This window comes from Garra rufa, chromosome 8 (genome assembly GCF_049309525.1).
Source record: "Garra rufa chromosome 8, GarRuf1.0, whole genome shotgun sequence".
Taxonomy (NCBI): domain Eukaryota; kingdom Metazoa; phylum Chordata; class Actinopteri; order Cypriniformes; family Cyprinidae; genus Garra; species Garra rufa.
This window is the reverse complement of record NC_133368.1, coordinates 44,801,616-44,815,292: the sequence shown is the minus strand read 5'-3', so window position 1 is coordinate 44,815,292 and position 13,677 is coordinate 44,801,616. Positions and strand designations below refer to the sequence as shown.

Genomic DNA, 13,677 nt, shown 5'->3' with positions numbered 1-13,677 from the left:
GGTATCTGAGAAGAATGAATAAATAATAACAGAAGAATTAATTTCTGCTTGAACTGTACCTTTAAGCGACGCGTTTATGATTGACAGGCGCACCGACCAATCAGCGTCGCGGAGGAGGAGCGCGTCGGACGCGTTCTACTTCCCTACATTGGAGAGAGCGGAGACTCGCAACAGAAACGGGCGGTGCAAAAGCCGATTCCATCATCACTAACATCACCATCATCACACTGGACCTGCAAAGATCAGCCGTGAAAGAGCGTCGCAAGCCGCATCGGCCATTGACTGCACATCAGCACGGGCATCAAGACATCAGATCCGCTGGAAATGGCAGGGATTCTGGCGTGGTTCTGGAACGAGCGCTTCTGGCTCCCGCACAACGTAACCTGGGCTGACTTGAAAAATACAGACGAGTCAACCTTTCCACAAGCCGAGGATCTGTATCTGGCGTGTCCTTTAGCATTCTGCATGTTCATGATCCGGCTGGTCTTTGAGAGGTACGTCCAGTGTCACATCTTCATCATCTTCATCATCATCAACAGCAGCAGCATCATCACTGCTCAAGATGTTGCGCTTAGTGTTCATTCTCAGCTGATAATGATAATGATGATGATAGGACAGGTTTGTGTTCCTTCACATTGTCACTGAAGCTTTGTATGAATTAGGACAATGACAGGAACCCAATGTGGCCCATCTTCTGGAATAATGATAGTGATGAAAGTAGGTCAGTGCCTCTCTTTGTTGTGTAGATCATTCTTAGGTGTGCCATCTATTTTTGATTTGAGTGTTTTTAGAGCAAATCTCAAGTTTGAGAATCTCCACTGACTCCCAACACTGGGACAGTATGGGGTAAGTTGTCACAAAGGGAGCTTGTCATTTTCAGCACAAAAATAGTCATTACTGTATGAAGCACAAATTAAGTTTAATATGTTTCCTGTCATTAAACTCTAATATTAAGACGAGATTCTAGAAACCCATTCAAGGTGACTGGCATATGCTTGTGTTAATCAGAATTTTGGATCATCTTATTTAAAATATTTACAAACATTTAAAGAAACATCACGGCCTGCATTTTTAAGAGTCTCTTGACCTACATTTTTGCTGTTTATCACACTGCTGGATTGCACACTGCTCATTATATCTATATAGGAATATTTAAATAGATGTTGAGCATCCGTATGTAAATATCTTTTTCAGCCATACCTAGTCCAATGATAATAATAGTGATAATAATGTTTTAATATTTTTAGAGAAGTCTTTTATTCTTACCATGGCTGCATTTAATCAAAAATACAGTAAAAACAGTAATATTGTGAAAAGGAGTATAAATGTTTTTAATATTAATGTATTTTAAAATGTAGTTTATTCATGTGGTAAAGATGTTTTTTTATTTTGTTTTTTTATTTATTATTTTAATATTTTTTTCTGGATTCTCTGATGAATAGAAAGTTAAAAAGAACAGCATTTATTTAAAATGGAAATATTTAAAATATAAAAAATATCTGAATATATATATTAATATTTTTGTAATATTACAAATGCCTTTACTGTCAGTTTAACTAATTTAAAGCAACCTTGCTGATTAAATTATTAATATCTTTAAAAATATATAGCAGTGTATATATAGGTAATTATAAATTAGGTAATCATATTCATATTTTTGTGTCCAACCAACTCATATACATGAAAAAATATTGTATTTGAGATTATAACAATTATAAACAAAAAACAAAAAAAATATGAATTTTATATTTCTATCTTGACTGTGGTGACAGTTTATTAGATTTTTTTTAGGAAAACATGATAATTTTTTTCTGGATTCTTTGCTATAAAGAAAATTAATATTATAATATTTTTTACAATATTACAAACGCATTTACTTATATATTTATTTAATTTTATATATAATTTATATTTTTTTTATATTTAATATACATTATATAGTTTATTTTATATTTTTTTGTGTGCAACCATGATAACTCATATAAATTAAAAATATATATTTTTTGAGACTGGCTTAATATTAGGTTGATGCTGTTAATAGTAACACAAATAAATAAATAAATGAATAAATAACAAGTATAGCATGTGATATATAAAATATAATATATTATATTTCTGTCTTGACTTGGTGACAATTTAATAGATTATTTATTTATTTTGTAGTCTCCATTTATTTAAAAATGTGAACTTTTAAGTATTATTTATATTTAGAAATATTTTATATTTAACAGTAAACACATTATTTTTGCACCTGATGTTGCCGACTTATACTAAGTGATAGACAATCAAAAATGTGAAAGAATGAAAGTAGGAGATGCACCCAAACCTTTTTAAACAGTCAAAAAAATCCCATTATACAAAAACGTATTGTGTGTTAGGTTTGCAACTAAAATACAAAACCACTGCTAGAGAAAGATGCTTTTGTGCATTTGGACTTACATATAACATCTTCCCCATGTGACAACTAGCCCCGGTCTCCCCTATAGTGCAGTTGTACACTTGAGATTAGCACATGATATCAACAGTATATCATTCTTAGTGAGTTGTGACACTTAAACATTAATTCTGCTCTATTATGAGCTTTGACATCTCAAAATGTGTTGGCTTTCAATGACACAAAGCAGCAGTTTTGACATATTCCCTGCGGGACGGCGCAGCGTCAGGTTTTGTGTTTATGTATGCCACAGACCATCTGCTCTTCACCTTCATCTGACAGAGTTCTTCAGATCTCTCCAGCTGAATGTTGGTCCTCATAGTTAGAAGGTGAAATATACTGTCAGGGTCTCCTCTGGGATTGTGTCTAGGAAGGAAGACAAAAAGTTAGCGTATAAGTATTAACCTGTGTGTCAGTCAGTTCTGGACTGGCTGAAACCTTTGAATCTGACTTTACATATAACAAAAGATTTGCATAATGATAAAAAGCCATCAGCATCAAAGCGAAACATCTTGATAAAAGCTCTCGTGGTCTCCACTGTGGCATCACTTGACTTCCTCTGTGGAAAGAGGACACATTATGTGAAACACAAACATCCTCTTCCATCCTCCTGCGTTGCTCAATCGCTGTAAATTTTTATGATGAGCAACAGCCCATTTATGGCATTTCAGTCCCACAAAAGCAAACAGTGCGCAGGCCGCAAATCAATCCGGCCGCCCATAACCTTATCGCAGCTCTTCAGCTTCTTATATGAATCATTTCTAGAGCATTTTCTGCAGCGAATTGCATTTCCAGCGTGTGAGGGCTCTTAATTGGATGAGATTATTAATTAAGTGGCAAAAGCTCATTAAAACTGTCTGCTGCCACCTCCGTTTCCATTCTTGTGACATCTTACTTTCCCAGACTTACAAGGCCACTTCATCTATAAGCTTTGACTTCTCTCTCTCTATCTCTCTCTCTCTATAGATAGATAGATAGATTCAAAAAGATATTAATCTCGTTATCATCATAATGATTTGTGATTTGTCAAACACGATCAAATGATATGACCAAAAAAAATTATCTCGAAAAAGATTTTCGCTCTTAAAGGGATCATATGATGTTGCTAAAAAAGAGCATTATTTTATATACAGTGGTGTGAAAAAGTGTTGGCCCTCTTCCTGATTTTTTTTTTTTTTTTGCATGGTTGTCACACTTTAATGTTTCAGATCATCAAACAAATTTAAATAATAATCAAAGATAACGCAAGTAAACACAACATGCAGTTTTTAAATCAAGGTTTTTTTTTTCATGAAGGGAAATCCAAACCCACATGGCCCTGTGTGAAAAAGTGTGAAACATCTAAAGAACTGCAGGCCTCTCTTGCCTCAGTTAAGGTCAGTGTTTATGACTCCACCATAAGAAAGAGACTGGGCAAAAATGGCCTGCATGGCAGAGTTCCAAGACTAAAACCGCTGCTGAGCAAAAAGAACATAAAGGCTTGTTTCAGTTTTGCCAGAACACATCTCGATTATCCCCAAGACTTTTAGGAAAATACTCTGTGGACTGATGAGACAAAAGTTGAACTTTTTGGAAGGTGTGTGTCCCATTACATCTGGCGTAAAAGTAACACAGCATTTCAGAAAAAGAACATCATACCAACAGTAAAATATGTTGGTGGTAGTGTGATGGTCTGGGGCTGTTTTGCTGCTTCTGGACCTGGAAGATTTGCTGTGATAAATGGAACCATGAACTCTGCTGTCTACCGAAAAATCCTGAAGGACAATGTCCGGCCATCTGTTCATGACCTCAAGCTGAAGCGAACTTGGGTTCTGCAGCAGGACAATGATCCAAAACACACCAGCAAATCCACCTCTGAATGGCTGAAGAAAAACAAAATGAAGACTTTGGAGTGGCCTAGTCAAAGTCCTGACCTGAATCCTATTAAGATGCTGTGGCATCACCTTAAAAAGACGGTTCATGCTCGAAAACCCTCCAATGTGGCTGAATTATAACAATTCATATAACAATGAGTGGGCCAAAATTCCTGCACAGCGCTGCCGCTGTAACAGATTTATTGCAAGTTATCGCAAACGTTTGATTGCAGTTGTTGCTGCTAAGGGCTGCCCAACCAGTTATTAAGTTTAGGGGACAAACACTTTTTCACACAGTGCCATGCCATGTGGGTTTGGGTTTAGTTTTCCCTTCATAATAAAAAACTTCTTTCAAAAACTGCATGTTGTGTTTACTTCTGTGATATTTGTTTGATGATCTAAAACATTAAAGTGGGACAAACATGCCAATAAATTAAAAATCAGGAAGGGGGCCAACACTTTTTCACTCCACTGTACATGGGGGGGAAAACACGAAAAAAACGTGTTCGGTAATCGGCCTTCAGCCCAGTGTGTAATTTTGTTCAGCTTTGGCCAAGAATTGACCCAACAAGCTGAACCCAGCATTTGGGTTAAAAAAGTAACCCAGCATTTTTTAGAGTGTATGCTAGTAGAGCAGATGTTGTCTCAAATGGGCAGGATTTTAACCTACAATGACATCAACGTAGGGAGAAATCTGGAATTGCGTATTCAGAGAGACTGTTTATAATTTATTGGGATTACAAAAAAATAGTGGGTGGATTTTTACCATTCTAGGCTCATACTGCGGCCACATAGCTGTGTTCAAACACTTTACAAAAGTGATTTTTGCATAATAGGTCCCCTTTAATAGAATGTTTGTTCAAAGTTGTCTGGTCTTAAATGTATACATTAGCGGAAAAAAACATTGTTTATACATTATTACTTGTTTTGGAATGTTCAGAGAACATTTAAAAGTAACGTTCCCAGGATGTTTGCACAATTATAAAATGGAATCTTCCCTTAAAGGTCCACTGAAGTGCCTTGAAACACGCAGCGTTATTCTATGTGGTGACGTACTTTTAACTGAAACAAAAACATATCGCCCAGCCCCGCCCACTAATTTTGAATAGCCAATAGCGTTCCATTTATATCTGCTCGGGCCAGAGCCGTTGAGCTCGGTAAAGCCGCATTTGTAAGATTATGACAGCCACAGACTAATAAATTACCCCACAGATTCAATATGAAACTCTTGCTAAAACAAAATAGTGATCATAATCATGCTGAGGCTGTGTAGTTTAATACATGCCGATGTATTATCTGCTCCGTGTATTGCGTCTCTGTGTAGGGGGCGGGACAATACGGACTCTAGAGAGCATTTGATTGGACAGAACGTTTGATGAGAAACTGAAGTGCACGGTGACATCATCAAAATCGTTGATTCACATTGGCGGAAGTGACGAGACTGTAAGTTTTGAATGCCCATATCTTGTAAACGCGAATTTTGTCTTTTTTTTAAAGCACACTAGCTTATAGATAATCTCAAGGCTAATATATTCATACTAAAAGCCAAAAAACTTTCATTTTGATTTCAGGGGGACTTTAACAGTCACAAAACCAAGAAAAAATGTTTCTAAAACAATAATGTTCAGAGAACATTTTGAAATAATGTTTTTATAACTATTGGAAACATTAGCAAAACGTTCTTGGAACATATTTTTGGGAACAGGTTTGATGAACTGAGTCCCAGATAAGCACTATTTCTGTTTTCTTAAATTGTTGTCAGATCTGCTCGATGAAAGTGAAATAATCATGTTCATTGTAGACTAAATATGACTTTCATAAATAGTGAGTTTGATATTTAGATTAAGACGACGATATGAAATGTACTGCATAGTAGCAATGACCCATGACGTGTTTCTTCTGGTTGTTGTTGCTTTTTAACATTCTCATAATCAGCTCAACAAGATGGAATCACATTAGCATTTCAATACCAACTGTAATGCAGTCGCTCTGATCAGCGGCTGTTTATTTCCTAATACACAGATGTTTATCAGACCTGCGCAAAAGCAGCTAGTCAGCTTCAGAAAGACAAAATGCTTACAGCTGTCCTGTGCGGTTTAACGCGCAGTCTCTGAAGATTTGGCAAGGCGGCCAGTGAGATTGCAAACGGGAGGATTTCTTTAGCCGCCCGCTGTGGTTTTACCTCCGAGGTTCCCTTTGAATATTGATTTTTAATGCCGCCTGTCCGGCCTTTGGAATTAAGATAGCAGGAATTGATATTACAAGATATAAATCTAATAAAGCATTCTTTGTTATTGGTTGTTTTAGGTTTATTGCAAGGCCATGCGCACTAGGTCTGAAAATCCAGGCCAACGGGCCGCAGAAGGCTCAGCCCAACGCCATTCTGGAAAAGGTCTTCACTGCCATCACCAAGGTACAGACCATGTTTCTTACTACAGCTAAAGAGGATTTATTGCTTCAGGAGGCTAAGAAAACCAATAGAACAGAGTTTTGAGCGGTTTACTGCTATTATAAATGGCAGGAACGGCAGTTTGATGAAATAGGGTTATCACAACAATTCAGTAAGCCAGTTTCAGTAGGACAGCAGCAACTAATGTACTAGTCAGATATGTGCATTTAACAGTTGAATATTAATATAAATATAACATTAAATCAGGACAACAAGTAATTCTCAGTTAAATCTATTGGCATATTTAACAGCATTATTATTATTATTAACCATTGAGCTTATATAAGAGTTACATGTCCTTAGAAGACAAAAAATGGTTACAAAAACATTTTTTTTCTTGCATTCACTCACAATTTCCGACCAACATCAGTTATGTTCATAACTACCAAAAATGCTTTAATTGTTTTGAGGATTTTAACTTTCAAAATGCTAGTTTGTTTACATAATGCCGCTGATGTTTATGAAGAAAAATCGTTTTTATTATACTAAAAAAAAAAAACTTCACATTTCTACAGTCGCGGATGATTAGAAACAAACTTAATTTTGATGCATTATAAAAAAAAAACATCCATTTACACAAAAAATTCTTAGTACACACAAAGAACACATCATTTTCAATTTTTTTTCAGCAGAAGCAGAATAAATATATATGGCTCACATTTTTGATTTTGTCAGTATTTTTTCTGAAGAAAGATAAACATGTATTGTGATGAAAGCCAAAATATTAAATGCCACAGATGTATATTTACTGAGTAATACACTTTTTTTTTCAGAGGGGGGTCAAAATGACAGTTTTGACTTTTGGAGCCAAATTACAAGAGGGTAAAAGTTACTTTAAAAAGATGGCAGCATTCTTATATTATTTTTACACAGAGACTGGTAGGTCTATTAGTAAAATCTGTTGACTTTAGCAATCTTTGTGGCAGTATATGCCAATGGCAACCATTCAAAAATGGGGAAAAGCACTTTTTAGTTTTTTTTTCTCCAAAGTTTGCATGCCTGTAACTCAAGAAGTATTTAAGATATCTTAATGTCCTTTCAGATTTTGGGGTCTAACAAACTTTCCTTTTGGCATCTCTATTTTTAAGGCCCTATATGGTTCAGTTCCAGAGATAATGCAATCTCAATATGGCTCCAGGAGCAAATTGATAATTTGTACACATTTTCACTTTGCATTGAGCCGATACTTTTTTCATTCAAAGAGGAAATTCCGAGGAATAAATAATGTTCAAACTAGAAATGCATTTTTTTCACTCTTTCAAAACAATTGCATAGAAAACAAGTATCTATTTTGCTCTATAGCCTAGACCTCAAAAAAAAGGTGCCATCGGATGGAAATAATATAATGATCATAATAATGTTATATGCTAAATGTAGTCAAAATTTTCATAATGCTTTAATACCGGCTTGTATTTTAAATTAGCTGAACAATTTCCTTCTATGTTTTAGATTGAAATGTCTTATTGAGCTACCAAAGTTATCCACCCAAGAGAAGGGAGTGTTTTATCTTGTCAATATTGTCCTTTCATTTATATTAATGGCATAATAGACAGTGACAGGTCTTTTAAGCTGCATTTACAAGGCGTAATGATCTGACACGCATCCATTTCTCATCTTGCCTGTTAAAGCATTTAAAGGGACAGTTCAACAAAAATGTTCTTACCCTTGTGATGTTTCAGATGTCTGTTGTCTTTAGTGTTTAACAGATTTAGGACAACATGAGATTGAAGGCTTTTTTTCCTTTTGTGAACTGTAACTTTAAGACAAACAAGCTGTGTTTGTGCATTAATACTGCAACTCACCAAGGTGTAACAATGCTGACGTTAAACAGATGAGGTTGATGACGTAGAGAACCCAAGTGCGGTTTACAACAGTGATAATCTAAAGACATGAACTGTGAATTAACATCCAAGACTTGAAACAAAACATAAACTGTGAGCTTGACTATAAACAATATTTCTTAATACTATGTTCTTACCTGAATGATCCACAGCTGTGTTTTTTCTTTACGGTGTGTTCACACGGGGCGCAAGCGTCAACGCTTAACGGAAGGCGTGGCTGACGTTTATGGTCATAGCAGCGTCAGCCAATGAAATGCTGCTCTTGAACAGGATGAAAGTGATTGGCTGCCGCCTGGCCACTGTATTTGCATAGAGCGATCTGATTGGCTGACGCGACGCTTCACTGGCGTTGCTCGCGGCAGAAGTTGAAAATTTCTCAACTTCTGCCGCGAGCAACGCGAGTGAAGCGCCGCCGACGGATCCACAATTCCTTTCGGCAAAGCTTGACGTCACCCATTCAAAGTCAATGGGAAGCGTTGACGCTTGCGCCCCGTGTGAACACACCGTTAGTGATAGTTGTTCAAGAGTCCCTTGTTTGTCCTGAACAGTTAAACTGTTTGCTGTTCTTCAGAAAAATCCTTCAGGTTCCACAAATTCTTTAGTTTCAACATTTTTGTGAGTTTTAACCCTTTCCAGCAATGACTGTATGATTTTGAAATTCATCTTTTCACACTGAGGACAACTGAGGGACTCATATGCAACTATTACAGAAGATTCAAACGCTCACTGATGTTTTAGTAGGAAAAAACATGCATTAAGAGCCGGGGGTGAAAACTTTTGGAACTTGAAGATCAGGGTAAATTCTTCTGGGAAACATGTAACTATCTGCTGTAGCCTCTGAAGGGCATTACTAAACAAAAATGTACACCTTTTCATTCTGTTCAAAAGTTTTCACCCCCAAGCTGTTAATTTTTTTTTTCCCTTCTGAAGCATCAGTGAGCGTTTTAACCTTCTGTAATAGTTGCATATGAGTCCCTCAGCTGTCCTCAGTGTGAAAAGATTAATCCCAAAATCATACAGTCATTGTTAGAAAGGGTTCAAATACACAAAAATGCTGGAAAACCAAAGAATTTGTGGGACCTGAAGGATTTTTCTAAAAAATATCAGGCAGTTTAAAGTGACTCGTGGATAACTATCACTAAACAAAAAAAAAATGTGAATCATTCAGGTAGCAACACAGTATGAAGAATAAAGTGTATGTAAACTTTTGAACGGGGTCGTTTTTATAAATTCAACTTTTATTTTTTCTTGTGGACTATATGTTAACTTATTTTTTTGTGAAATATCTAATTCAGGTCCGTACTAAATAAAAAAAATAACATGCTTTTTGTATGATTCTCTTATTTTGGTAAAATAATGAGCATTGTTTAGGTTCTGAAAAGGGGATGTAAACTTTTGACCTCAACTGTGTATATATTGTACCAAATGTTAATTTATGCAGTAACATGATTAAAAAACCTGCAGAGACTGTGAATCAGAATCAAATTCTGAAGAGAGACCCCTTGATCACAGTGAATCGCATTAGTGTAAGTGAGCAGAACTGTTCCTAACGTTTCTAAAACGCATTCACTGGGCTACTGCGATTTTTTTATAGTCACTATCACCTCCACTGAGCTGAATCAGTATGTAATGCCAGTTCATTTATCTTGAATCAAATATAAGTGCTCTTACTGATGTTCATTTGGGAATGAGGCCGACAGAGGTTAATCCGCAGCGTGACTTCTGAACTAAAGCAGAGCAGTGCTTGCCATGTAAAAGAAGAATAATGTTTCACCTTCTTGAGCCCTTGTCTTGAACGAACGCGAGCGCTCTTGATGGTGGATTGACGGTACAGGTAATCGCAGTCTCCGAGCTGTAACGGCAGAGCGATAGCGTGGCTCTTTGACGTGTGTGGCTTTATCAGAACTCATGTGCGCTGACGCACCACTGCTATTTTTAGCCACAACAGAACTAAGTTTCCTTGACAAATGTGCAGATTCATGAACACACAATATCCAGGCACACTTTAAGAAAAAAATATATAATTCCTGCCTGAAACGGAGGATCCTCCAGGCGAAACTCGTCTAGCTGGCATGTTAGCGGATATAACCTTCTAATTGGAATCTGATTGGGTTTGGATGAAACCCATTACAGTTTGGGGGCTGTTATTTTAATTATAAAAACAGTAGATGTTCACTGAGAGAATATTCATTTTCTATTCTGACCATTTCTTTAGACAAAGAGATTTTCATTGGCTAAAGTATCATCTTAAAGGGATTATTTTGCAGTGATGACCATATATAATGCAAATATTCAGTTAGTACTTAAGTCCATGAAAAAAATATTAAGAAATATTTTTGATTTTAATACTGTATTAGTAAACGTTGAAATCAACATCAACCAAATGTAATAAATATTTTAGAATCAAGTATACAATTTTAAACATACACTACCAGTCAAAAGTTTTTGAACTGTAAGATTTTTAATGTTGTCTCTTTTCTGCTCACCAAGGCTGCATTTTTGATCCAAGGTACTGCAAAAACAGTAAAATGTTGATTTTTTTTGCTATTTAAAATAACGATTTTCTATTTGAATATATTTACTCCTGATTATAATAATAATTTATTCCTGATTTCAAAGCTGAATTTTTAGCATCATTACTCCAGTCACACAATCCTTCAGAAATCATTCTAATATTCTGATTTGCTGCTCAAAAAACACTGTATCTTTCTATTCGTCAAAGAATCCTGAAAAAATGGACTCAACTTTTAAATAATAATAATAATAATAATAATAATAAATGTTTCTTGAACAGCAAATCAGCATATTAGACTGGAGTAATAATGCTGAATATTTAGCTTTGATCACAGAAATAAATTACATTTTAAAAGATATTCAAATAGAAAGCAGTTATTTTAAATAGTAAAATATTTCACAATATTAGAGTTTTGCTGTACTTTGGATCAAATTAATGCAGGCTTGGTGAGCAGAAGAGACTGTTCAAAAACATTTGACTGGTAGTGTATATACTATGCCTTATATTTAGATTCTACCCACTGACTGAAATCTTTTACAAAATGACTCTTTTAATAAGTTAATGAATTGTTCACTCAGCGATTCATTCAGCAACATTGTTCTGTTGAGTCTGAAACAAGTCAATTATTTGCATTATAATTAATCTATAATCTATAAATTATGTTAAGCAGGCATTTTATCACCTATATTTGATCGAACTATGAACAAAATCCAATAGCCCTATATATAAAAATGATCATTTTCACTAATGTCCTTTAATAGTGCTGCACTCTTAAGAAAAAAAGGTACAAAAGCTCTTACTAATGTAGGAACCTTTTTCATCAGCCATTTTTACAGATTCAAAATTTATGAATTAAGCATTTTGCACACCTGTGCCAAACTCTGCTTGTGTTTTACAAACTCTCCTTTTTTTACAGAATAAACTTGCATGTGAACTGAATGAACATATGTGACACTGGACCACAAAACCAGTCACAAGGTGAAATTTATGAAATTTAAATGCATTATCTAAAAGTTGAATAAATAAGCTTTGCATTGATGTATAGTTTTTGTAAGGATAGGGCAATATTTTGCTGAGATGCAACTATTTGAACATCTGGAATTTGAGGGTGCAAAAAAAAAAAAAAAAAAATCAAAATAAGGAGAAAATCGCCTTTAAAGTTGTCCAAATGAAGTTCTTAGGAATGCATATTACTAATCCAAAATTAAGTTTACGGTAAGAAATTTACAAAATATCTTCATGGAACATGATCTTTACTTAATATCCTGATGATTTTTGGCATGAAAGAAAAAAATATTTTTCCTTTTTGACCTATACAATGTACTTTTGGCTATTGGGACAAATATACACCTGCTACTTAAGACTGGTCTTGTGGTTCAGGGTCACATACAGCCTCTCTTGTTCAGTCAATGATGGTCAGCAAATCCTCGTTCATCAGTGCTCCATTCATTCTGTTTGTGTTTTCTTCAGTGCTATTCTGAGGTTTAGTAAGCTAAACAAAAAAATCAATGAAACGTGCCTAGAAAGCAGGGAATTACGAATTAGCGTAAGGAAGTGACTGAGACTGCATTGTTCGCTTGAAAGATTCGTTCATTCACAATGGAAACCCCACATGCCTGCGCAGCAGCACATTACACAGTGTGATTACGCACAAGTCTCGTTGGCTCATATGTGCAGATGGCTTTTTAAAGACAATGGTTGTAAATGTGCACCGAGTGAATTTTTCAAGCTGTTAAATCCACATTCAAGTGGATTGTTTGTGCTCTAACTGTGGCAGATCTCTGCAGTGACACGCTTCTGTCTGCTGTGTCTTTCAGCACCCCGATGAGAAGAGGTTAGAGGGTCTGTCCAAGCAGCTGGACTGGGACGTGAGGACCATCCAACGCTGGTTCAGACAACGACGCAACCAGGAGAAACCGAGCACACTGGCGCGCTTCTGCGAGAGCATGTGAGCACCAGCTTTGTTGAAAAGTCCTTAAAAAGTCTTAGATTTAGATATATCAAATTTAAGGCCATAAAAAGTCTTAAAGGGGGTCATCGGATACAAAACTAACTTTTACATGTTGTTTGAACATTAATGTGTGTTGGCAACCACCCTACAATGATAAAAACCCACTCAGTGGTATTTTTTTAATCTTTAAAAGTAATATCCCCTTTTTAAAATCAGTTCATTCACAGCTTCTTGTGGGTGTGACGAAACACAGTTGATTGACATGAGCGTCTTACCTTAGACCCGCCCTCACCGAGCTGAAACAGTCCGAATACGATCGCCATTGTGTGACTCAGGTGCAGAGGAAGACTCTAATTGAGCGATTGAGGTGTTCTGTTGTTGGATGTAATCATGAACATAGCAGTAGTCATTTACTTCTGACATCTGAGCCGCTTAAGAGGCAGAGGACAACGTCACTTTCGTTTTTAAAAGGAAAGCGCCGATCCCGATCTACATATGCCTCTATGTTCGTGTGAATCATTCGTGATGCAGCTTCACCCACAGCTGAAGTGAGTTATAAGGGTTTTTTATGCGTCTTTGCAAACGCCCTTTCTTAATAATGTGCTTGTTGGCAAGTTTCGCCGATAAACGCAGA

The 13,677-nt window shown here is 36.0% G+C and overlaps 1 protein-coding gene across 1 annotated transcript; it reads left to right on the top strand.

The window, feature by feature from the left end:
- The first annotated feature begins 213 nt into the window (after positions 1-213).
- LOC141340212 (ceramide synthase 6-like) lies at positions 214-13,044 on the top strand. Its single transcript, XM_073845137.1, has 3 exons — positions 214-494; positions 6,595-6,700; positions 12,910-13,044. Exons 1-3 carry the CDS (start codon positions 325-327, stop codon positions 13,042-13,044), a joined length of 411 nt encoding a protein of 136 aa, XP_073701238.1. The 5' UTR covers positions 214-324.
- Positions 13,045-13,677: the final 633 nt, after the last annotated feature.